The sequence below is a fragment of the Ciconia boyciana genome, chromosome 4 (assembly GCF_034638445.1).
Source record: "Ciconia boyciana chromosome 4, ASM3463844v1, whole genome shotgun sequence".
Classification (NCBI taxonomy): Eukaryota; Metazoa; Chordata; class Aves; order Ciconiiformes; family Ciconiidae; genus Ciconia; species Ciconia boyciana.
In genome coordinates, this window is record NC_132937.1 from 46,144,391 (window position 1) to 46,170,639 (window position 26,249).

General features: G+C 38.2%; 1 protein-coding gene across 9 annotated transcripts in view; it reads right to left on the reverse strand.

Annotated features, from left to right (window-relative positions):
* Positions 1-2,739: 2,739 nt before the first annotated feature.
* The window catches only part of LOC140650637 (zinc-regulated GTPase metalloprotein activator 1A-like), a 28,283-nt gene continuing 4,773 nt past the window's right edge, over positions 2,740-26,249 (reverse strand). For 2 of the 9 annotated variants that reach the window (XM_072859239.1, XM_072859240.1), the window contains 11 exons: positions 25,662-25,721; positions 24,546-24,583; positions 21,387-21,433; positions 20,474-20,560; positions 19,602-19,646; positions 15,565-15,621; positions 11,703-11,754; positions 7,310-7,378; positions 7,145-7,210; positions 5,183-5,312; positions 2,740-4,428 (listed from right to left, as the gene is read on the reverse strand). In XM_072859239.1, the coding sequence (XP_072715340.1) occupies positions 4,355-4,428; positions 5,183-5,312; positions 7,145-7,210; positions 7,310-7,378; positions 11,703-11,754; positions 15,565-15,621; positions 19,602-19,646; positions 20,474-20,560; positions 21,387-21,433; positions 24,546-24,583; positions 25,662-25,721 (725 nt within the window). In that variant the 3' untranslated portion in view covers positions 2,740-4,354. Of the gene's footprint in view, positions 4,429-5,181; positions 5,329-5,856; positions 5,949-7,144; positions 7,211-7,309; positions 7,379-11,702; positions 11,755-15,564; positions 15,622-19,601; positions 19,647-20,473; positions 20,561-21,386; positions 21,434-24,545; positions 24,584-25,661; positions 25,722-26,249 lie in introns of those variants that run through there. The other 7 variants (XM_072859236.1, XM_072859238.1, XM_072859234.1 and 4 more) reach the window with 7 other exon arrangements.

Here is a 26,249-nt window from a genome sequence, read left to right on the forward strand (position 1 = left end):
AGGGGAAGCACCCTGGGTGGAGGTGCAGGCACTGCCGCGGCGGGCTCTGCAGAGCGGCCGGGCTGATGAGGGCAGTGGAGGAGCAGGGTGGCTCATGGGGACAGCGGGTGGCTGGGACCCCAGACTCACCCGTCCTGTCCCATCTGGCCACATCCTGCCCACGGGGGACAGGACGGGACATGGATGACCCCCCCCTGCCACTGCCCCGCCCTGGTGCAGCAAGAGGGCACCGAGGAAGGTCATTATACTTCAGGATTAGAAAGTAAGAATCTAGTGAAAATCTAGCAAATTCAGAAGTGCTTACTTTTTAAAGGGCATCACAAAACAGAAAAATTAAACCTCATCCACCTCCCTGGCTAATTCCTGAAAATTAAACACAACAGGTGATATAAACAAACAGCACAACGGTTAGTGCAAGGAGGGAGATAATTTCTGTTGTTTATTTTTGGGTTTAACAGAGCCCGTAAAAACACGTGGAAAGTAGAATACAGTGGAGAAAATGCTGTTTTGGAAAGGTGATTTCTGTAGACGTCTGATGTTTGTGAGGGCGCAGAGGTGATCAAATCATTGCAATTTGCCTCTAGGAAAGAAACTCCTTCTCTGTCTCTGCTAGGGAAGAAAATGAATGTTTTTTGTTGACAAGATCGATGTCAAGCACGTACCCAGTGCTTAGCATGTCTTGGGGGGTGGGGGGAGTGAAGCGTTGTTATCTTGGGAGTTATTTTGGCTTGGAAGCAGGCCCAGGCATGGATGGCTGCCCCACAGCCATAACAGCCACCATTTCCTCATGAGAAGGTGCAGCTCAGTCCCTGCTGTGCCCTTCTTGGGAGCTGTACGGGGAGAAATGGTAATGCTTTCCCTCGCCAGACTGCTCCTTGCTCCCCCCCACCCCGAGCATCCCTCAGCCGCCCCACCATCCATGCCACTGCCATCCCAGGACAGGGCTGAGCAGTGCCCGCCTGCTCAACGTCACTTTAATCTAGTTCCAGTTCCCTGGAGAAGGGCAACCTTGATATAACTGCCAGTAACATAAATACCGAAGGCATCCAGCAATCAGTTCACTAAGGGCAGCTTTTACTGGAGCTCTGTCTTTTACCTTTCCTCCTCTTCTCATTTTGGCATGACACAAGAACAAGACTTAGTGCCCCATGCTGGATGTATAAGAGCAGACCAGAAAAAGTTAAATAAATATCCAAGAAAAGAAAACAGCAATCTTCTTGGGAGAAGAGGATCAAGAGCCAGCCCTTGGCTGTATTACCAGTGTCACTATGTGGAACAGAATAGAGGAGGACAAGGCAGAGCAGGCATCCTGACCACTGGCAGGGATGGAGAGGTGCACATCCTCCTCCTGCCTGGGAGCTGCTCTCTGTCCCAGGGGCTCCCTGGAAATATGCAAGGAGACAAGAGGAGAGACAAAGCTGTGCACACGGACTAAAGCTTCTCTGACGCTACCTCTGCGAGCAGTGTGGGGAAAGTCCTACAGAGGAAGAAGGAGTAATAGCAAGATGAGCTATACAGAAGAAGATTCCCAGCTGCAGAGATGCCTCATTAACAGCAACAAAAAAACCGCCAGTATACTGAGTCATCGTGGGATTTTTTGAGTGTGTCGTTGGTGAGCAAATATAAAAAATAAGCATCTAAAATATGACAGTAAGAAAGACATCCATGGCTTGTTCCCTTATGACCCATGGTTGAAGCTTTTATTAAATCTCTGAACATTTATTTCAAATGGAAAATGAATGATCAGTTGGGCACTTCAGAGATTAATGTTTCTAAAGATAAGAGTTCTTCAACTACATGAGGCATTTATAAGATAAAAGGTATTTCATTGTTTTCTGTGTGAAGAATGGAAGTATAAGCAGCAACAAATACAAATGTATTATCCACAATTTTGCATTTACATGATGTTTATAGCTTAATCCATAATACTGATGGCAATCATTTGACTAATTTTCATGCAGGAATAAGTGTCATTTATTCAATCCAGAACATGTATCAGTGTGAGAACATGTATTAGTTTTCAAAATTAATATATGCAAATACTAAGGGAAACTATCACAATGTCACTCAACAATATACCCGTCTCCCTCAAATGCCACCAATGCTCCGCTAAACAGAAAGCAACATTGTAAGTAGATCGTTCTTTCTTTTTACCTTGCCTTAGTTTACAGAAATAGTTAACTCTTGGAAACTGCTTCAAGTTACCTAAAACTACTTATGATGTGAGGAATTAAGTCATGTCTGCTAATGTATCCACTGGGAGACTGAAGAGCTCTCATCGTATTGGACACATGACTTCATATATTAATCAAACAAGACACCAGCTCCTGGCAGTGACAGATTAACAATGTCCCTTTCCTCAGCTCTTCGGAAACAAACTCCACGATCATTTATTTTAGTAGAAGCAAAAATAAACTTTTTAAGATGGGTAATAAGGGAATGGCCTCCTTTCTTTCTTTTTTTTGTTTTTAGTTCGATGCACCTTTTATCCTAAAGCAAATGTGACAAGTGACACACCACTAGTACTGAAAACAAATTTCTACTTATCCAGACACATCAGCAAGCATCCATGTAGCACTGCAGCTGAGTCCATTCTTCAGAATATCTGCTGCATGTCTTAGAATTATCTTTTGGAACATTTTTAATTCCACCTTATCTTCTTGTCGTGGATGAAGTGATGCACTTCACTCGTAAGACAGAAGCAAAAGATACTTTATTAATATCAATGGTAAATGTGACAGCGGTTTAACAAGATTCAATGGCAAGGTACACTTGATTATTTACTGCATAGAGGACAGGGTCAGACATAACTGTCAGGGAGACACTCCCATTGAGACATGAGATTCAGAAAAGGACCTCCTTGCTTTCTAAACTCCTTCTCAGAGAGAAGTCTAGGTGCGGCTGGATCCAATCCTAGTCCCAGACGTGGTCAACGGTTTGTCTAAAGGATTGTATATGCACCATCAATCCTTTAAATCACTTAGCTAAGGTTTCAAAGTTTAGCATGCTAGTAGTCACTTACCAAGGATCTGTTGCAGCAAGGAATCTCTCAACCTCAAGGAGTAACCTTGAGAGGGTTACTATTCATGGGGAGATCCTGGCGCACAGCCCACTGCCATGCAGAAGAGCTCAAAGGGCTCTTGGGCTGCTCACTATTTATGGGGTAAGATGATTGACCCATAGTCACATTTGCATACCAACCACAGATTTTAGTTTCTTCACTGTGGTTAGATGGGCGCATCGCACAATAGCTCTTGGCTATTGTGTTGTTATCTGTCTCCTGAATCCACTTTGAGCCAGATGCAGTCATCACGACCAGGCGCATCATTACAACCGCCACTGGTGGTTATCTCTTGAGCAAGGTTATGGGAGATAAAGGACAGGTTGGGGGCGCAGGGTGGGGGGTAGAGCGCACCGTCACACTTCTTGCATTCACTCATTTTGCATTGACCCAGCTGTAGTTAACATATCCCTCTAAAGCTAAGAGGTGAACGATGACTACTGGAGAAGGTACAAGGCAAGAAGTTCAACTCAAAACTGTAAAAGTAATGAGCACAGAGATAATAGCTTCAAACTAAGTTTTCAAGATAGCACCCAAACGCAGTGTCAGAGAACGCCATGACAAACCACCCAGGCCATCTAGACAACACAGTAAAAATGTGCTGCCCCCAGTCCCCCAAATCCTGAACTGGCAGGGTCATGGCCTAGAAGACCTATGAGGTCAGCTACATCTTTTAACACTTTGGCTATGTGACTGAACACTGCATTCATAGCTATTAAACAGGTAGTATATATTCCATGTGGTCTTGAGCCTCTGCTATCTATGTATTTTTAGTTTCATTTATACAACAGGTTTAGCAGTACCTGGGATGGATGTATACATTCAAAAATCACAAAACAAGTGGAAAGAGATGGAAGACAGTTTAATAGTAAACATAAAAAACTTTTCACTGTGATTGCATCACTGGCAATAATTACTGTTACTTCATTTCCAGTAGTAAAAGAGTTAGCTGGAGAAAGCACTAGGCTTCAAACATGTTTACCATATTCCTACTGTAACACTTCATGGACAGCATAAACAAGTCTTTTGCCTATCTGCATTTCTGCACAGGTAAATGATGTTACTGACATAACTTAAGGCAAATCCAAAATGGTAGAATTCTTTGTGTTTGACTCTAGACCATAAGAGCTAATCTTTAAACAGTAATTCAGCTGTTAGGAGGACTTCAGGGTTTAACTGTTGTGTAAACTGCTAGAGGAAAGAGAAACTACTATACTGCATGTCATTCAGTCTTTTCTGTCATAAAAAGCTTGCAGGGTTAAGCAGGCATTTCATGGTTTTTGTAGTTTGATGTCAACTGTTTCCTTGTTTCTCTCTCACAGTAGCTATGAATACTTCTTTGATGGTCTCCTTATCCAAGTTCCTGCCTGCAAAGAGAAATAAATTAGCTAATTATATCTTACAGTATATTACAAGAATGCATGCAAGTAGCAATGTGCAAGTCTTCTCAGCAAAGAAAATGTTTATTATACCAATGAGTGAAAACAGAGCAGTATTACAATTAAGCTGCAGGTAACAAGATAGCTTTAGATTTTACAGCCAACAACAGACTTCAAGCTGTACAAGTAAGGGAAAGGAGGAAAAATAGGGTTTTTTTGGTAATAAAGACACTTTCAAGGCAGAGAGTAACACGTAGGATATAAGAAATGTACAACCTCAGCATTACAAGCTTTTCAGAAAAAAACCCAGATTTTATACATTTTAATGGCTATAATCACCTTCCTGACAGTTACTGAATATTTGATCAAACATTCAAACCATTCCCATCACCATATTTATAATTACGGATTTTAAAAATATCATTAAATACGTCAACAAAATTTATGAATACTTAGTATTTTACTTATGCTATGTTATGTTATGTTATGCTATGCTGTGTTATGCTATGCTGTGTTATGCTATGTTATTTCACTAAAAGGGATAGTGTATATTCCTCTCAGCTGGAATATAAAACTGCTGGAGGTCTTGATGGATAAGCCTTTGACTGAAGGTTATGCTGAACATACTGCTATTATTCTGGCCAGTTTAGGCTGATTGCTTTTCACCAGACAAGTCACAGGACTGCATGCTGAAAGAAAAGCTTCTTAAAGTCAAATGAGGAGATACGTAATTTCTTCTTACCTATTAGGACCAGTCTATTTGTTCTATTTTCGTCTTCTTTCCAGGCTACTGCAGTCTCTTCCAGATCATAGAGCTCATGGACACCTTGGACTATCACCTGATGAGATTTGCCTTGAATAGATACCAGTCCCTTATCAGAAAAATAACTGTTAGGATATATAAACAAACCTTTATAATGAAATATATAAGAGGGGAAAAAAAACCTTTGAAACTAAGCCAAGCTGGGAAAAATATTCTTGGCAACTATGCACCAGTTAGTCAAAATAACAACGTAGTATGATCACTTTGACTCATAGCATCCATTCTCACATCTCCTTATTTTTTTAAAAACTAATAATTAGAGCTTGCCATACTCTGCCTTCTGTTCCTCATTTTGTCAGTATCTAGCACATCTGAGCAAAAATAAAATGTCGTCTGCTACTATGCCACTCTGAATATATACAAGATGTATGATGTATGTGTCTCTGAAAGATTGATTGCCTATCAAAGATGATGTAAAATGGCCAAAAATGTTTGATTTCAGATTATTTTATTAAACTCTCATGCTCAGCATTTGCACTATTCTGAAACAGAATCTTTGAATACTGGAGAAAGAACAAACATTTGTGAGGTAAAATGACTAGCAACAGAATTAGAAGGGACTACTGTCAGAGTGAGCCCATTAACCCACATACCAAAAGTTGTATTAAGAGTTTTCATCACTTCATGTAAAACTTTATAAAATATTCTAGTGGAACACATTCTGTAAAACATGTCTCATACTTCCCTAAAGAAAAAAAAAAAAAAGAGTTAAAAATATTTCATGAAAAAAGGTCTGCATTTGACATATTAGTTGGAAAACCATGACTATCACTGCTAAAAGGATTATGACTGCAGGTAAGAGATAAATATAAAAGCAACAAACTTTGGAACCCATTCTATAATTACCTGGGGTTCATTTGCTTTGGTGTATTTGTCTGTGACTGAGGGCCAGCACACAGCTTATCACAGGCCTCAGATCTCCTAAAGAATTACTGTGATTCCAATGCTCAATACAACAAAAATGTACTTGTGCATAGCAGTACTGTTCTCAGAAAGCTTAAGATGCATCAGTGGCTATTTTCTTCTATTTGTCAGGAAGAGGAAGGCAAGGATACTCTCGTTTTGTTGCTGAAAGAGCAAGAATACAACCCTTCTTCCAATGAAATGAAAATAATTATGTCGCCATCCATGATGCACAAGTGTTCTCAGAAAACAAACCAGAGTGTATTTTCTTCTATTTCTTACACCCTACCAAATGGCAGACTTGATTCTCGTTTTTTAATTATTTACTTGGCTGCTTGGTATAAGGAAAATGAAAATATATCCTAAATTGTCACCTATACTCCTCTCAAAACCATGCAACTGAAAAACACATTAAGTATTCATCCATGAAGGTGAATATTCATGGACTGCATCTTTAAAACTACAGTCTGACAACACTGTAAAAAGTTTTAAGTGTAGACCACAACTAGTATTGCACTGCTATGTTATGCCAAATTCAACTTCTGCATATTATGTCAACAATTATAATTACAGATAGCAATCTATAGTTACATCCCTAGATAAGGAGACATTTATGTGAGATGGATGGAACCTTTCAAAGCAATGGAGGTGAAAAATTTAAAAAGTCATTTAACTATGTCCTGATTATTAACTCTGCCACTGATGTTTGGGACCGTACATATTCCCTCTCAATTCAGAACAAGTAGGATCAATGTCTCCTTCTCTGCCAGCTATCTCCTTTTGAGCTGTTCCACCAGCCAGCACATAACAAACTGTCTCTACACGGAACAATGACAAATTGCTATTCTCCATTTTGTCTGCTCTGCTATAGTGATCCAGTCGCGCCTTTGATAGGCCTGCAACTGACAGCACACCGCAGTTTTTTAGGTGTGAAAGAGAAAAAGCACAAAACAAAGAATTTGGTCATTTCTGACTAACCTTCAATCTTATGACGTCCATGGTGCGTCCAGTCTTATCTTTCACGTTCTTCTCCCACAGAAGATTCTACGAAAAGGAAAAGTGTTTTCATAAACAGAACAGCATGGGACAATTTTCTACATAAAGCCACAATGATTTTTCAGTTGACAGTGATGTATTACTTACCTGAATAAAGAGATTTAAGTTTTCTTCTTTTATATTTCCTGGAACTTCAAATGTTACTGTAATTATACCCTGCAAATGGAAAGACCCACTTATTATTACCAAACTGAATAAACATTTCATTAATTTCAAAAAGTGTTCTTTATAACTTGGCCTCATAAAAAAGCAACTATACACCCATGTCAAATTTAAAAAAAAAAATTATCCATTTCTATTCTGCTCTAATTTGCTATATTATGCTATACTTTTTTGTTCTGCTTGGGTGTGCACTTAAGGGGCAAATGCAATACTTTGAATAGTTTCATGCCATCAGCTTCTACCATATAATTCTTTGCTGTAGCTGATGTTTGTTCTCAAAGAAAGCCTAAGAATTTTAATTCTTATAGGCTAGTGAGCTCAACCTTTCAAATACATTTAAGAACGCTATTTTCTTGGCATACTGATGTTTGTCACAATTTCTGATCTTCATCACAATTCTATCAGACAAAAATTAATCAACATATTTTTCACCTATTGATACTTTCCTGTTATGAAAAGCTTTTTATAAATAGACTATGTAGGAATAGATTCTGAAAATAAAGATGTCAGAAGTGATGTTTTATTCCAAAATAATAACAATAACTAATAATAAGTGTAGTTTAACAATTTATTACAAAATAAAGGAAATAATGTGTCAAACTTACTTTTGTCACTACAACCTCTCAAGGCATAGAATAACATACAGAGAATTAAGTTTTGTACAACCTAAAATTCTTTAAAATGATTATTGCTTTCAGATGACTAATCTAACTTAAGAAAATGGGTGAAAATGAGTGTCTATGGGTAAGAATCGGGGGGTAAGAAAATGAGTGTCTATGGGTAAGAATCAGGTGGGGTCTCACGAGAGCGGAGTGCATTAATGCAATGACTTGGGGAATCCAGAAGGAGCCTTGGTTCTGGTACTGGGAATCTGTGATTGTATATTCTGGTGTGAGTGGTGCACGCGTTACATGAGTGTGGATGTGTGCAGACAACGTATAAACTGTTGGATAAAGTAGGGACCTGTGAAAGCCCTAGTGGGACAGGAAGGTGACTGGGAAGACACAGGATGGTGCCAGCTTCAAGCCCATGCACCCATGGCATGGGGCCTAGTGCAGCATCCAAGAAAATTAGCCCAGGAGTTGCAAAAGGGATATAACCACCACCTGTAAAACACTGGGAGAGGTGCTGTTTTGCTGTGGAGGTATGCCAGAGTTTATCATATGCTCCAAATGGAGCCTCAGAAAGACTGGGACCACTTAAAATTCATCACCATCAGACTGACAGTCACTGTTAAACTAATGGTCTGCTAGAAGATATACTAGCAAGCGCTCAGCAAGAACAAACCCTGAATCAAAACTTAGCAGTTGGTAACACTGAACTGCCAAAGGGAAAGCTTGTGTGACAAGCCATCCAATCTACGAAACAGTAAGCCAGTTTAAAATTAAGAGAGTCCTATCAGGCAGCCCATGTTACAGTGCTGCAGAAATGGGAGCACTGCTCCCCAAAGTGCACCTGCTCTGCAACCTTTCACTTGGAGTAATTAAAGCAGTGCAGGACACCTACAGCTGATGCCCCCAGAGGTCGCTTCTGCAGTGGCTGTGGTGGTGCTGGGAAGCTGGAGCAGGGCACTTGCAAAAGTAGGAAACTCTGGGATTTACTGATGGAGGGCTGTGCTGGGCTCGATCCTTCCGATCCCACAAACAAGACCCCTGTGGAGGGACTGAGAAGAAGGGACAATCAACTGTGATCACTCTGACTCCTGCTGAGTGTACAGGCAAGGGGTAAGGGATGCCAAAAAGGCTGAGGCCACAGACCAAAAGCTCTGACAGCTAGGCACAGTCACTATTACCCCTCCAGTATCACTTGATAACCTGGTGGGACATCCTATTGATCAAGGAGTGACCTAGAGTATCATACTGGGGGGAATATGCCAAAGGCAGGTGCGAGATCAGCCTCAAGGCAAAGCATGACAAAACTGGAGTTCTGAAAGGGTCAGGAGGGGATGAAAAATCCCCATGCTCCCACACGACAAACTGGGACTTGGAAAGGGGAAGAGAAGTCCTTCAAAGATCTACACCTGGGAGCTAAGGAATAACAAGCTCAGGAGAAAGGCCAGAGCTCAGTTAATATGGTTACAGGATGTGAAGCAAGCTCTGGGAAATCTAAGTCATCTGATGCATCATCTTACTCCCCAGCTGGGAAGTGCCCATGTTATACCAAATGAACATTGGTCACCATATATTTTGGTTCTGGATGAAACTACAGCTGTTGGACTCAGAAACCAACTGGATATCCAATAGTGGTGCTACTCTGTGGTTGTACCGTTTAACTGGTTGCTTGAACATTTGCTTGTATACTAAGACATGGTGAGTAAATTAAACAGCCGAGTGTCTTGGTTTGGTGTTTTGCAGGAACAAGGCCTGAATTTTACAGTACACAATGCTAACCTTACTAATCTCCAAAGGGTGGAGTCTGCAATGGAAATGTGTAAATTCAAACCCTTATGATACTAGCCTCCATCATCCACTTGGCAGGAGATGGAGGTTAAATGCAACGATTTTTAATGTGTATATTCAGACTGCTACAACCTTAACCCCTACAGTCTAACTCTCAGTGGCAAGGAGTGGAATACGTTCTAGGTGTACATTCAGATGATATTAAGGGTAGAGTCTACAACCCATATATGTTCATACAGCTCTTTAAGTATGTGTAAGCTTACAAGACTTATGTAGCAGGGGGCTGCAATGCTGAGGGGTGTGGGAGGAGACCATCAGCTGCCTTGTGTGTCTCACAACCTATTCCAGCCAGCTCTGAAGGCATACAACAGTAAAAAAAACCCAAACCATCCCACACATCTTCAGGCAGAGAAACACATGACACCCTGTTAGAGAGACAGACACCTCCAGCCCCTTGGGACTGAAGCCTCTTTGGAGGAGGCATGCCATGCCAAAGGGGGTACCCACACTCAAGAGACTGCAGCTTGTTGTTTACGCACAGGGCAGGGGCACTCCACAGGTACTGAGGACCCTGTGTGAACCACAGGGAAGGAACCCTAAGGAACAGAGCAGTGATGAGGAACAGAAAATCATTACACAAACACCCCCAACTTCCTATGCCACATGTGGCCTTGCTAGGAGAACTTGGACGGACTATGTGTAAGCGACTGAAAAAAATAGGGAAAGTTGGGGGACAGAGGGAGAGAGGAGAGGTGTTCATTTAAGTGTTTGTGTAATTGTTTTGCATTTCTTTATTTCACTACTCAAATCAATAATTGTAAATTTTTGTTGCCTGGCAATAAATTCAGTAATTCCCTGACTTAAGACTGTTCTGCTTTTGAGAAGGGTCTGAGCAGAAGAAGATACTGTGATCATAACATTAAAAAAAAAAGGAAAAAAAAAGAAAATTAAAAGGGAGCCTTTCTAGTAAAACCTGTACACCATGGACAAGACAGGTGCTTAGAAGTAGCAATTAGCATAGAATGGTTTATATTCTGTAGGGATGATGGATCAGAGTCTTTTTCCTTAAATTCATCTTTGAAATGAGATATGCTGATCACAAAAAATACTGTACTGGCTCAAATAAAAGCCACAAAGGCAGAAATGCTATTTGCAGTTGCATTATGCTAGCATCATTGTATTGCACACAGGGAGAGAAAAGATTCTGCCCTGATATAAACACACATTGGGTTGAGTACCAAGTACTGGGGGCATGGGGGGCAGGCATGAATACATTTTGGAGTTTAATTTGACATACTAAAAACAACATCAACAGAACTGTTTCTTTTTTTTAGCATATATGTGCTTACCAGACTGATACCTAGTTTACAGGGCAGAATCTATGTCACTGGTACAAGTTAAATTGTTACTATTTCTTGTGAAAACAATAGGAAGCACTCATAGAATGGAAATCTACACATGCTTAATTACTTAGTGAAGTTTTATTACAGCTTTAAAGAATGCAAAATCATGAACAACATCTCCCTGATACCTACATACACAGACAACATCTGGACAGAAAACCTACAGGATAAAGATTGGCTACAAGTTTAGGACTTGATTCTGCAAATATTAAAAAGAGTAGTGCTATTTGTCTGCCCCAGTAACACTCTCCATGTGAATCAATGAATGATGTGACTGCCTGGAGCAGTGGAAGCCTATAAGCTATTTTGGAAAGTAAGACTTACTATATCCATTTGGAATCTATCTACAACAAAGCACACTCCTATATGTATTCAATGTAATCTTCCAAAGATCTTAAAACATTACTCCCTAACTGAAAGCTTCTGAAAAGGCAGCATGATTAGCATGCAATGCCTGCAATTCCCTGAACAACCTTGTTGTTACAAAAAGACTAAAGCAGTAGTTTTGGTAATTACCTTATCTAGATGTGCATGTGTTGTCTTTACATGCTCAAGCTTTTTCTGTAAACTGAAAATATGTAAAGTTAAACATCGCATTTGAGTAGGATGGACAAAATGTCATTATTTCAAAATTTAAATAAACTCTTCAGTATTGCAGAGCAAAACTAAAATATCAAAGATAGGTTTATATTCAGAATAAGCTTCAACTGTTAATTCAGTTTTAATCTCAAAATAGGTATGTTTAATTATATTGGTTTGATCTAGTTAATGATTTAGAACATTAGGTTTTTAAAATATAAACACAATTATAATAATGATTTGCAGTGTCTTTGGGATTTTAAATATTATACTTCAAGTACAACACCCTTGATATTCCTTTGTGTAGGAACAAAAGGGAAACTACAGCACTAAAGCAGAAACTACAGAAACTAAAGCAAGAAAGGAAAAACACTAGAATCTATCTATTAGACATTGATTTTTTGAAAATAACTTTAGAAGGATGATTTGAAAAGCAAGAAGAAAAAAAATGTACAAAGCTGTTGCTTGTGGGAATGAAATCTGTAACACTAAGTGAAATACTGTATCATAGAATACCAGGTTGGAAGGGACCTGAAGGATCATCCTGTCCAACCTTTCTTGGCAAAAGCACCGTCTAGACAAGATGGCCCAGCACCCTGTCCAGCCAAATCTTAAAAGTGTCCAATGTTGGGGAACCCACCACTTCCCTGGGGAGATTACTCCAATGGCTGATTCTTCTCATTGTGAAAAATTTTCCTCTCGTGTCCAATTAGAATCTCTCCAGGAGTAACTTGTACCCATTACCCCTCGTCTTTTCCATGTGGCTCCTTGTAAGAAGGGAAACTCCATCTTCTTTGTAGCTACCCTTTAAATACTGGAACATGGTGATAACGTCTCCCCTAAGCCTTCTTTTCTCAAGGCTGAACAAACCCAGTTCTCTCAGCCCTTCCTTACATGGCAGGCTTCCCAGTCCATTGATCATCTTTGTGGCCCTTCTCTGCACCCTCTCCAGCCTGTCCACATCTTTTTTGCATAGCGGGGACCAAAACTGAACACAGTATTCCAGGTGTGGCCTGACAAGCGCTGAGTAGAGTGGGATAATGACTTCTTTATCTCTGCTGGTGATGCCCTTGTTGCTGCAACCCAGCGTCCTGTTGGCTTTCTTTGCCACAGCAGCACACTGTTCACTCATATTGAGTTTGTTGTCCAACCCTCTGGGTGCAGCCTGTCAGCCAGTTCCCCACCCACCACACAGACCACTTGTCTAGACCGTAACGCATCAGTTTCTCTAGGAGGAGGCTGTGGGAAACCGAATCAAAAGCCTTGGAGAAATCCAGGTAGACAATGTCCACCGCTTGCCCACATCGACCGAGCAAGTTACTTTGTCATAGAAGGTGATCAGGTTTGTCAAGCACGATTTGCCCTTGGTGAATCCATGCTGGCTTTTCCCAATCATGCGCTTCATTTGACTTGTGATAGCCCCCAGGAGGATTTGTTCCATAGCTTTCCCAGGGACTGAAGTAGGACTGATGGGCCTGTAATTTCCTGGATCCTCCTTCAAGCCCTTCTTATACATGGGGGGTGACATTAGCCTTCTTCCAGTCTTCTGGGATGTCCCCTGATCTCCATGACTTCTTAAAGAGTATGGAGAGTGGCCTCGCAACGTCAGCCAGCTCTCTTAACACCCCCAGTGGATATTGTCAGGGCCCATCAATTTGTAGGGGTGAAGCTCCTGTAATAGTTCACATACCAACTCTTCCTTCACTGATGGTGGGTCTGTGTTTGCATCAACCTGGATTTTTGTTCCCAGGGCCTGGGGCCCAACAGAGCTGGTAAAGACAGAGGTGAAGAAAGTGTTGAGAACTTCTGCCTTTTCAGTGTTGCTGGTGACTAATTCACCTCTCCAGTTCAGCAGTGGGCCAGTATTTTCCTTCTGTTTCTGCTTGTTGTTCACGTACCTGAAGAACCCCTTCTTATAGTTTTTGACAGCTCTGGGCAATTTCAATTCGAGCTGAGCTTTTGCTTTTCTAACTGCATCTCTGCATGCCCTGCCAATGCCCTTGTAGTTCTTAACGTGTATTCGCCCACTTTTCCATCTCTGGTACACTTCTCTTTTGGTTTTGAGCAGACCAGAAGCTCGCAGTTAAGCCCCTTCTTAGGGAGGCTTAAGAAGAGATCCCTTCTCTTCCTCTGCCTACTTCCCTTACCTTTAAAGGGGATGAACTGTTTTTGTGCCTGCAGGAGAGCAGGAGAGTCTTAAGACTTCCAGGAGAGTCTTGAAAAACTCCCAGCACTTGCTAGCTCCTTTATCCTCCATGGAAGCTTCCCATGGAATCCCTCCCAATTGAGCTCTGACCTCAATTTCACTGTATAGAGCTCAAATAAAATCAAAAGAAATGGAACTTCATTTAAGCACTCTACAACCTTCTTGGTGCTTTTAGAATTTGTCTTTAAATGCTGCAATTTTAGAGTGTTTCCCCTGTTTTAATACCAAACATTGAGAACCTCTAAAGGAACTGTGAGTGAAAGCAGAGAGAAGACTAGACCAAGGAAAGAAAGATTTTTTTTGTCAGCTCCTTAAGGACTTCCTCAGATTTGTAGAGCACAGCACTTCTTAGTCAACCTTGCAGAATGCCACCTAATATTACAGCTAATCAGATCTAATTGTGAATTGCCATTGTCAAGAATGATCCTTTTCTGGTTCACATCATCTTACTGCTTTCCCTCTGCTGTGTGGCTCCAGGATGAGTCAGTTCAGCTAGCTGATCCATCATAAGAACAAAGGACATGGGTTTATGATCTGGTTTATGACCTAATAGGTATCTATTGTGCATAAAGGATATATTTGCCTTCCTCCCCACTTAACTTTCCTTTGGATGCCTATCGTGATACCTCCCTGACGCTGCCATTGGTATAGATCTGACTGGTACACTCAAGGAGCTCAAAAGAAACAAACACTACTTTTCACAGATCAGATAAAAGCCAGTGCCAGCAAAATGAATGGGCAGCCAAGAGTCAGGAAAAGCAGGCTATCCTTTGGATAGTACTGCACCAGTTCATTAGAAAATCTCATGTGCGCATCTCATCTATTAGAGATTACTAGCTTGCATCTTCTGCAATTTCTCCCTTCTGTGAATAACGAAGTGGCTACATTCCTTTACCTGAAGCGAACAGTGTACGTCCAGGAAGAAAAACAAAGCTGATACTGCCCCCAGCTGTATATTCCCTCCTTTCTTTTACAATTGCTCCAGTACTCCTTGCTCTCTTTGTTGAACAATTTCAGCACACAAAGTGAACAGAAAGCCCTTCTCCACTCACCTCCAATTTTACTTTTCCACCCATCTGGCATGCCAAACTCACATTTGGCATTAAAAAAAAAAAAAAGAACATGGAACATAGTAACCAGAATTTTCAGTGGCTTTGTTTGCTGTGGAACCTCAGCCTCTCATTGTTTTCTGTGAAAACTAAGGAGGCCTCCAGTTCACCATGATGTGAAGTGAGAAAATCTTTGAAATCCTGTAAGTTTTAAGAGAACCAGACAAGAGTGTGCAAATCTGCTCTACTACTACTATTACAGCAAATTTCGTATTTTGGGAAAAAAAGCCAGCCAACCACACACACTCTGGCTCATTTAACTTTACAAAGTCAAAAAGTTTTTGTTGCATGCATTTCAAGTGGACAAAATTCTCAGTCTCAGATTACCAATTATAAAGTGAAAATTTTAATAAGTGACTAAACTAGGATTTCTAACAGAAACCCAGATGCATATTTGAGCCAGGATTTGAGTGTGTCTATTTCATGCATGTATTTATAAAACGGACATTATTTCTAATAAGAGATAGTGAAATTATCACCATACCTTATTCCAGATAAACTGTCAAAAGCATGCAGGTCCAAGACATTGGAGAGATCAACTCTAAACAGGGGGAAGAAAGAAAGCTTTGTATTTTTGCTATATTTAAATATTGTGTATACTTAAATAATTATTTTTTAAATGGTTCTCTGAAGCTTATGTTTCTTTTCCTATCTATCATTCTAATGCCATCAATCCTTAGCCTTATTTTTGGACGTTGGTGGTTGGTATCACCTCCTACAAGGAAACGCAGTTTTTATTTACACAGTAATATGTAAGCACAGAAACATAATTTTAAAAAATATAGTAAAATACAAGAGATTTCCAAGAAAGATGATAAAATCCCTCATACTGGATGCCTGAATAGTAACTGATTTTCCCTAAATGGGAAGAGGAACCCTGAAGTTCTTCCAGCAATTATTCTGCAACCTTAATATTTACTAATATAGACCCTCCTCTCAACACACAAACCCCTGGAATATATGTGGCTTCTACTAACACACTGTTAGCAAACAAAACTGAAATACACTATGAGGCAAGTGCTACTATGAAGAATTTTAGCTCTATCATCTGAAACTTAGACAAATGAAAAATGTAATATGGAACACACAGCACTGATCATATTTACTTGTAAGAACAGCTACCTACAAACTTGCGTACGAAGCTTTTTTTATAAAAGCAATACAGACTATAGGTTTCACTGCTAATAGGAACTGACAGCTTTCTAAATGCATTTAATGGTATGTGGCTAAATACAAGAACATCTGAGAGGTTAAAAACAAAAAAAAACCCCAAAACTAAACTAAACAAACAACAAAAAGAGATCTCTGGAGTGTAGCTGGTATTACTAAACTTTTACACCCAACAGTAGCTTTACAAAGCAGTTTCTAAGATGAAAGGTTTATAATGTAAAACACCTAAATAATGCCTCAAGTTCAAGACCAACTCAGTGCTAGTTGTTTGATCTCAGCAGTGTTCTGAAAAAGCATATAGAAACACTCAAGAAAGTGCTATATTGGTCCCTTTTACATGTGGACTTTTGAGGGACAAACCCCCCTAATTAAAGAAGCTATGTTCTCAAATAACATGTTAATAAATTAATGTTGTGCTTATTTCACTTTTGGAACGTTTAATCATGGGAGAGACAGTATGTGTCATTCACTAAAGAATATTTATTAGTAACACAAGAGTTGTCATTGAGGACTGCATCTGAGGTCCACCTAATCTAATATCCAAAATTTAATGCCGGCTGGCATGAGACACCAGAGAATGGTACAGATGTGGATACTACATTTCACATTTTGGATCTCTTCCTAGTGGACATGGACAGATACTGTTTTAAGACTCAAAGCATGAAGTTTAATATCCTCTTCAAAATTGTTAGCCATGCTGGATACCACCATCTTGTTTACAGAAATTGGGGGTTTTTTTATTTCATGTTGCAAAAATCTTGGCCTCAAACTTGCACTGATTTCCTAGGGCAGTCAGAGCCATGCATATGCAATTTATGAGTGGTTTAACTTTATCAACAGTTTGCTTCTTTCCCCCCGCCAAAGCATTTCAGTGACCATTTCTGTACTCTGCCTTGCAACTAAAGAACAAGGAAGTCCTGATCCGCTTTCTCAAAACCACTGTTCGTTCCCAGTAAAATCATCATGTTGCCACTTCTTTGATTTCAGCTGGAGCACTCTGTTGCAAATCTTTTTCATATAAGTGTTTTCCTAAGTCCTGATCATCCTTCATTATTTTCTTCCCCATTCTGTGGCAAAGGTAAAATTTCCCTTTCCTCATAATAAGTTCCAGAACCTTAAAAATTAATATCATATTCCCAAAAGTTTACTAAATAGGAGGAAACGGAAATGCTACAACTGTGTCTCTCCAACTCCATCACTTTGCAGTATTTGTTCTTCTTTTGTCTTTCAATCTTTCATGCTGCACTGAAAGTGCATACATTAGATGAAGAAATATCCCACTGCATAGAGGTCATGAAAACTGTAAATGAAAACTGTAAATAATACAGAAGTCTCAAAAATAAAAGATAGGCAAATTTGGATATTGTGAAATTAGCTATGAGCAAATATCCAAGATTCACCATCAGAATAAGATTTAACCTTAATTGGTTAAATTTAACCTGGAGTCACCAGAACATTCTCATCTCCATCTATAGACAGAGAAAAATGTCAGTAGCATTATTCTAATACGACTTAACTTTATTAAATACTAACCTAATAATACTGAATTTACAGAATAGGACAAATTAACAAAAGTCTAAAGTTTTGCAGCAGAATCTAGAGTGACTATTTACACATTAAAACTCTTAACATATCAAAAAAGCTGGTGAACTTTAAAAGATTGATTATCAGAATTGCTCACAAGTTTAACCACACCTGCTGTTTTGAACCTAAGTCCCTAAATGACAATAAATCCATTGAAGAAAACAACTTTTTGTGTAATAGAGACGCATGCTGACTTAAGAGAAATGATTTACTGAGGATCACTAGAAGAGCAATGACTGAATCAATATGAAACACCTCTCAGTAACAGAATTTATGATCCCCTCTATAATATTGTTTATTCTTGTTCTAAGCATTCAACAGAATTTGCAAGTTAACAAGAAAGGAGTGTGAAGCTGTCGAAGCTACTTAAACATTTCACCTTCCTCCTTGAACAAAGTAATAAAAACAATATGAGAATAATCCTTATAAACTAACAAGATAGTCACTAAAGAGAATGCTTTTCCTAGTGCAACTGTTCAACAGCAGGGCATAAAACTTCCAGTGATTAGATGGCAGACAGAATTTCAAGTAAGTTGAAGTCAATAGAAATGTTAACAAGATTAACATTTTTGGAAATGTAAACCAAGCTGATCTTTAAAGTCAGACAAGCACCATCTTCAAAACCCTGGGTCACCAAATAAAATACATATTCTACAGTTACTTGTTGATCCTATCTGATCAGCAAATATTCTTCTTTACGCTTTCCAACTACATTTGGCAATAACTTTAAAAAGCCAAGTATACTTTATTAAGATTATGTCTACTATTTTCCCTTCAAAAATTGCTTAAAACAGGAACCTGTATGATAGGAACATTTATCACAATATAGTCAAATGATTGATGTAATAGCACACAAATCAGTCCTAGCCATCTAAAAGATACACTGCTCTCCTAATGTCCCTGGGAATACCATTTCTATTTAATTCCTTAGTAAAGAAGAAATTCGAGTCAGAATTTCAATGAAAAATAGCAAAACCAATGCAATTTACTTGTCCTTCTTATAATCTCCCTTGCACTGCTTTCAAAGTAATTTTGTAGTAACAACTTATCTGCAGCAGCCATCTTAAGTGAGAAGAATCTTTAAGCTGACACAACAGAAAAAAACCATTGTAGTACACGTGATCAATGATTAGCTCAGATACAACTTGACCTTACAAGTTGCTCTTTAGTTACAAGATCTGGTTAACAAGTTACAACAAATGTTGAATTTCTACCTATAACACTCTCCCAAAAATCTGCTGCATGTTTGGAATATGCTGAAGCCAATTAAGCTACATCTATATTAGCATTTTTCAGGAACTTTCCAAATGCTTTTACTCCATAAACAGCAACATGACTAAAATGCAACTTTAATAATTAGAAGTCATACTAATATTAAACTTGAGACAAAATGCAGGTTTTGGAAAAATTAATGCCCGAGCTTTTGTAAAATCCACTTCTCATGTAAATAAGAAATATTTACAGTTATATTGCAAAGTCCAATAAAACTCGCTAGGGATAAGCTCTGTAAACTAAGCTACATCTTAATAGTGATTTTTTTTAAACTAGTTATACACTAGAGTGTAGGATGTGATAAGTAACAAAGAAAAATACATTTTTACTTCTTTAAAAAAAATCTTTTATCTAAATCCTTATTAGTAAAATAAATATTGAGTTAAATATTTCTAATTCAATAGTTTTCTTTTAACCAAACCGATCTAATAGCATACTTAAATCTGTCACAAAAGAAGCAGGATCTGGTACCTAGTAATAGTGGCCATTTAATACCTTGATCTTTGTGTCTCTAGAATTTTAACAAGTCCATTTATAGACCTAAAATAAAATAGAAAAATCAGAAGTTAGATGAAAAGGCAACTGTAATACATTGCTTGAACAACTTAAACAGCATGAGAAATAACACCAGAACAACAACTCCAACTTTGTTATCAACTTGTTGAACAAAGCAACAGACACCCCAACAAGAATTCATTCTTACAACTTTTTCACACCCTAAGTAAGGGCTGGGGAACTTCACAAGTTCTGACAACAAAATACTACCAGTAAGAATAGCGTTTTCCTGTGCACAACTCCTTATGATACACTCTGCTGGGTCTAAGCATTTTTACTTTTAGAATTCAAACCACTAAGAGAGTTGTAAAGAATTTCAAAATTTCAGTGTTTCATTTTGGTTATCATGGTACTGATAGAAAAAGATGGGACAAGCCTTTTATCATTAATTTGATTCAGACCACTGGTTCTTCTACACCCAAGAACATTATTTGGGACTTCCTCCATAAATCTTTGTATTTCCTAGTGAACTCATATCTACTAGCAGATTTTTTTTCCCTGATGCTAATTCAGAAAAATGGCAACAGCTACCCAAAAATATAAGAATGTGGACGCTTAAGACAAAGGCCTGTCCTTAGTAGGCAACATCAAATCTCACCTAGATAGGGAAACTGCTAAGCTTGTGTAAGCACATAAAAGTATTGAAATGCCTTTAGCAAGGGGCAGTCTTTCTCCCTGATGAGCTAATGATTTATGTCAGTGTAATCATAAGATCTAACTTCTGTATTAACAGCAAGAAGGAAGTAACTACGTTTAAATAAAAATAACCTTTCAGCCAGTACAGTGTTATAGTTATACCAGAAGTTTCATACCTGACAGATGTTCTGACTTTATTCAATTCTTCCCCTGAAACCAAATCTGTTTTATTGATGATTATAAGATCAGCTAATGCAACCTGCCTATGCATTAAGGAAAAAAAAAAGGAGACAACATGAACAAATACTTTTTCTGTAAGGCAGAAACACCATCTCTCCATAGCACCAAAAAAATAGTATGAGCATTGTTAGTACAAAAAGGCAAGCATTAATCAAACTAGAACATCATGGAGTATGACTACAGTACTACTGGCTTCTTGAGGTGCTCTTCTGTGTCATAAAAGGAGTCTACCAAGCTACAAAGGCTTGTTAGTTTTGGGGGAGGTTTTGGGGTTTTTTTTTGTTGTTTGGTTTCTTTTGTCATGTTTTTTGGTTTTTGTTTTTTTTTTTTAAAGAAGTCATTCTAACCTGCAGTGCTTTGTAATTTATGAACTTCACAGGCCCCTATTTCTCTTGTATGTACTCTTTGCAAAGTTATACTTGAAGTCTCTTTGCTTTATGAAGACTTCTATTGTTACAATTACCCTTAATCATTGTGGCTCCATATCTAGCAAAAAATATTCCTCTATCTCCAGTTCTGCTTCAAGCATCTGGTAGATTCTAGCATGTAATTCTTTCTTCCCCCCAACACAGGTGGTTTTCCTTCACTTATGTAAAACCCCATCCCTTTTAAAATATGTATTAGAACAGTCAGATCTTGGCAAAAAGACCAAATGAAGCATGAAGTCACTTTTCTATTTTCTACCTCATTACACCGATCTACCTTGGTTTAAAAGCAAAGGAGGAGAGAAAAGGCTTAAAAAAGAAAAAGAAGCTATTTCTAACAAAAGAAAAAGAAGCCATTTCTAATGAACTTCTATACAGCACAGTTCCTAACTCTGATATATAAAATTAATTTATATATCCATACCGAGACGCTTCATTGACAAGGCCTTCTGGCTTTTCCTCTGTCAAGTGCTAGACAAAAATTAAAACAATTGGATTAAGCCTATTCAAATGACATTTAAATTCATTTGCAGTTAAAGGAAGTCAAAACCAATTCAGCTGAGGTATATTTTTCAACAAGGTACTGAGGCAGATGGCATCTAGAATTTTTCTATAAAATGATGGCAACAAAGTACATTTATACATTCACTGTTTCAGAAGCTTATAATTTCTTTTATGAAAACTCTTCTCTTTCAATGACTTTTATGACTAGAATGCTAAAGAATTGGAAAACTGTATTATAGTATTTATTTTTAATTACTTTTCAGATTAATGATGAAGTTAAAAAAGTCACCATGACATAGAGTAGCCATGGAAAAATGTATCTGAAAAAATGAAAGTGCAGTAATTTTTCTAATGAGTGTGATGTTGACTGTTAAAGAGGAGTTAGGCTTGCAGCACAGAATTTCATATACATAACTGCGTACGCCTTTTCTCTGAAAGATTTGACAAACTGTACTTCTATAGTAAAGATTCGTAACTTTTTCTGGGTTTGTACAAATAAACCACTACTCCCTGGAAAGTCTGCCCAACATCAGTGTTTGTGGACTATTCAAGCTGTAACTGGGCAGAAGAGTCAGTCAGCGCTGACTAAAGCAGAAGCTTCTGGTCATGCTGCAGGAGTTTAGTATCTTAACCATCTGCAGCTTTGTTTGCCCAAGCTAATGTCCCAGCAGAAGAATTAGTGAAAGGGGGAAAAAAAAATGCCTGCATCTCAAGCAGCAGCGTGAAGTTTAGCAACATAAAGCCTTACTTTCATCAATAATTTAGGCAGAGCAACAGACTTAACATTGAAGCAGTAAAGTTTCAACTACATGTTATTTTCTGCCCACTCTGCCATGGAGGCAGCAATCTCCAGGAGAGCAAGCATCACAGACACCTGGAGGCAGCAAAACTTTAAAATTGGTGCTGTAATACCAGTAAAAGCTCACCTCTTACGCCTGACATCTCTGGGAAGATTAAAGAGTCCTGTGCATTCCTTCATCAGCTCTAAGTGTACCACGAATATTATTTTAAAATTTGGTTTTAAAGACTCAAGAATACCAAATGAAAGTGGAATTAATTGTCTTGGGAAATATATAAATTTAATAAAAGCAGGCATCTATTATTATTTGACTGAAAAACAAAACTAGATTATTGTATACTGTCAGTCTGTCACGTTAAAAAAAAAAAGAAAAACACCTCTTTCCTGATTGTGCACAACCTAAGCAGAACATAACAACAAGATGACTGGGAGGGAACCTCTCCTCCAACGTTTTCTTTGTAATCCTCTGTGTATTGAAGCTATTGAATTAAATGTTGTCAGAGTTGTTACCCTGAAAAGGACAGCGCCAGTAGTGCAGGAAAGTAGAGAACCGTCACTTCAAGTTGTCCAACTGTTTGCCAGTGATTAAAAAAAATGAGTATTTCAGATTGCTAGGTGACAAATCCATTAGAGAGATAACCCATCATATCAATTACCACTTCAGTTTCAATTTGGCTGACTGGTCACAGGGTACTATTTGTCAGCTTTTCTTGTGATGGGTTGGTTCTTTGAAGCATGACACCCTTAAATTGCTGCCTATAATCTCAATGTCATTATCTGTATGGCTTTCAGAATTCTCTGAATCACAAGCAGCTGTTGAGGTCAAGCTTTGCAACCACAGGAATTGCACAAGTTAGCAAGCCCTTTATACAAAGCAAAAGTTATTTACTTGGCATATAACCCAGAAAGTCTGAAGTTTCTATTATACTCAGTGGATGTCAGTGTTGTACAAGCTTACTGATTAAGTAATGTAAGAGTTTTCAGCGAGCTGTCAAAGATAATAATGGATAGAAAAGCTGAATGTTTCAAAACATTTGTGTTGCTTCTGACATACTACTTGAAAGTTTAAATATTAGAATTTTTATTTTTTAAACAATAATAATTCAATGCTGCTGTGTGCAACACAATTATATCTGATTCAACCCAATAAATCAGCATTGCATGAAGAGGAAGATAAACAGAACAACATTTTTGCAAGTAATAAAACACATCTGATTAGTATGAGGACACTCAGCTGAAAAGGGGGCTGACTTAAGACAGTGTGGTTTCTTGTGACAGTTGAGCTGATTTAAAAGTCAGTTCCTGCTTAAAATGGCAAACCAGCTCTCAGCCCCTTCCCCACGTTCTTGTCCCAACTCCTCTGCAAAAGTCCTTGCAAAACACAATGGCTTAACTCCAAACTGGCTGGCTAGGGGGTTAGATTAGTTCCATCCTGGTGCAACAGAAATTGAAGAGAGGACAGGACTGCCCCCTTTCTGTAAATCAGCTGTTAGAGCAGCTCAACTGAAATGAGAAACCCAAACAGTCCAAACAAAATAAAATCTTAAAAAGGAGGGATCAATTCCTTATTTTTTAACCACTATTCTTCAGTTTTCTCAGCTTTTTGCAGCCATTGTAAAATACAGAGATATTAAAAATACTTTCACAGCATGATGGGATTTTTATACCATGGAGGCATTTTTTCATATGGTCACTTTTATTTTGAATCCTGCAAAATCAATACCTAATCAAAGTAGTCACTTCCTAAGTTGTTAAGTTGCAAATAATTATTTTTATGACTAGCTATTACAGAAAAAGTTGAATTATTTGATTTAATCTCAATTTCTGCTGTTATTCAACCTCACTGTTCTATAGATCTGTTCTTACATTACACTTTATATCAATTACTGTAATACCTGCTCTTTTTGTCTGCTTCCATGTAATGAAATAATCTGTAAGACAAATTTCTCCACTGTTTCACTGTAATCCAAATGCCTATTTGGAATAGAAACAAGATTCCTGAGTGAAGTGATAGAACTAGAAGGAATCAAGTATCTAGCAACCTGACAACTCTTAACAGACATGCTGCTGTGTCAGTAAGAATCTGAATTCCTGTAAATATCAGTACTTCCTTGTTCCCATTCAAAATATAGTACTAATGTACCACGGCAACTGAAACACATCCTCATCCATTTTAAGAATTAAAGCAATTGTAAAAATATAATTCATCCAGATGAACGTTATTGCAATAGCTGTTCTAATGTCGCAGTTTTAAACCATGTAAGAAATCCAGTAACTTACCTGCAATCCATGCTTTGCATCAACAACAGATACAATACCTAAAAGAGAACATTAAAATGGAATAGAAATGTGCTGAAAGCAGCTAACCATGTAACAACTTGTAAACTTCCTGTACAAATTACTGAAGTAAATGTGATGATACTGTTACAACTGCTTATAATACGTTCAAGGCTTCCAGTGTATCTGAACATTAGACTTGTCACCTAATTAGTTTCTTATTCGTTACTCATATCTGTGGTACAAAAATGTCTACCTAACCAGGTGAGAGAAATTCTCACAAGGTGGATGCCTCCCCTCCTTGTTCCACAGCAAACTGGCAGAGGTATGCTTTTACAAGTTATGGAAACAAATTAAGAGGACTGACTGAGGTATAGAGTTATTCTGATGATAAGTGACCAGGAATCTGCAATTCTCTGGCAGAAACTTAGGAAGCTGTTTCCTATTGAATTGAATGTTTCCTTGGCTAGATGGGTATTTTACAGACTGATCAAAGTGTTAGTAGGATATTTTCTTTAGCCAAAAAGTAAGGTTTTTTCCTACATTTAAAAAAAAATCAACATTCAACATGCTCTTTAACTACATATAGTGATGATTTATATGACAGTAAACTCAGATTTTTAATGGAATACAGCAAATACTAGAGCTAACAAGAGTACAATAGGCAAAGAAGGCAGAAAACAAAAGGCAGAAGAGCAGAAGAGTCCAGATGTTGACAAGTTAAGAGCTCACAAAAAAGGAGACAATTTTGGAAACACTGCATTGGAAAAAAAATAAAATAATGAGAGCTGTAATATTAATCCTAAATAATGTTTTATAACATCTAACTAATGAGGTTTTTCCCCCCCTTACACCTCAATCAAGATCTCTCCATATCTGATCCCTTAGCAAAACCTTACACAACTTCTGTTGCATTTAGCAAACTGAAACAGCTCACCAAGTAGATAAACAAGCATCAGAATAAGCAAGTGGATCTCTGTGGTCAAATTTGGGGATGCGAGAACCAAGATCATGTATTTCAAACATTTTCTGAAACCTTGCCTTAAATGATACAGATACATTACACTAAATCCAGATATGGAATGCCAATACGTTGGAAAACAAGCTTGCACTTCTTACCATCAAGATAGATGTCACTTCCCAGCTCAGAATCAACCCAGAACATGGAGGCCACAGCTCCTAAGAAGTGCATTACATTTAGTTGCAAAGTTGACATTTTCCAGTAAAATATCAATATTCAAACATTTCATAGAAAAACTCTATTTGTAGTGCTGTACTTGAAACTCTGCTCTTCCAAATTCAGAAAGCATCATAGATGTCAAATACCCAACCACACATTTGTTTCTCAAATACACAACCACACTTAGTTACTGGCAGGCTAAGAGTATTAAGCACATCAGAAAAAAAAAGAAAAAAAAAATTTGTAACCAGACTCATTCTAACACCTAAAATTGTCTCCCTGAAGTGACAAGATGCAGTCCTCCAAACATCACTCTGTATCAACACCAAATACCTGTCAGTTGTTCGCAGTGCTTACTCATGCAAGATATAGCAAGGGCCACAACATCTAATGGTTTTCTGGTATCTATTGATTTTTTTTTTTCAAAAAGCTTAATAGCTTTCCAATTTGACTCAAACAGAATTTGTCTGTAACAGAGGCCAAATCAATGTCCTTTCTTTTGAAGAAAATTACTTTACCATGACAAC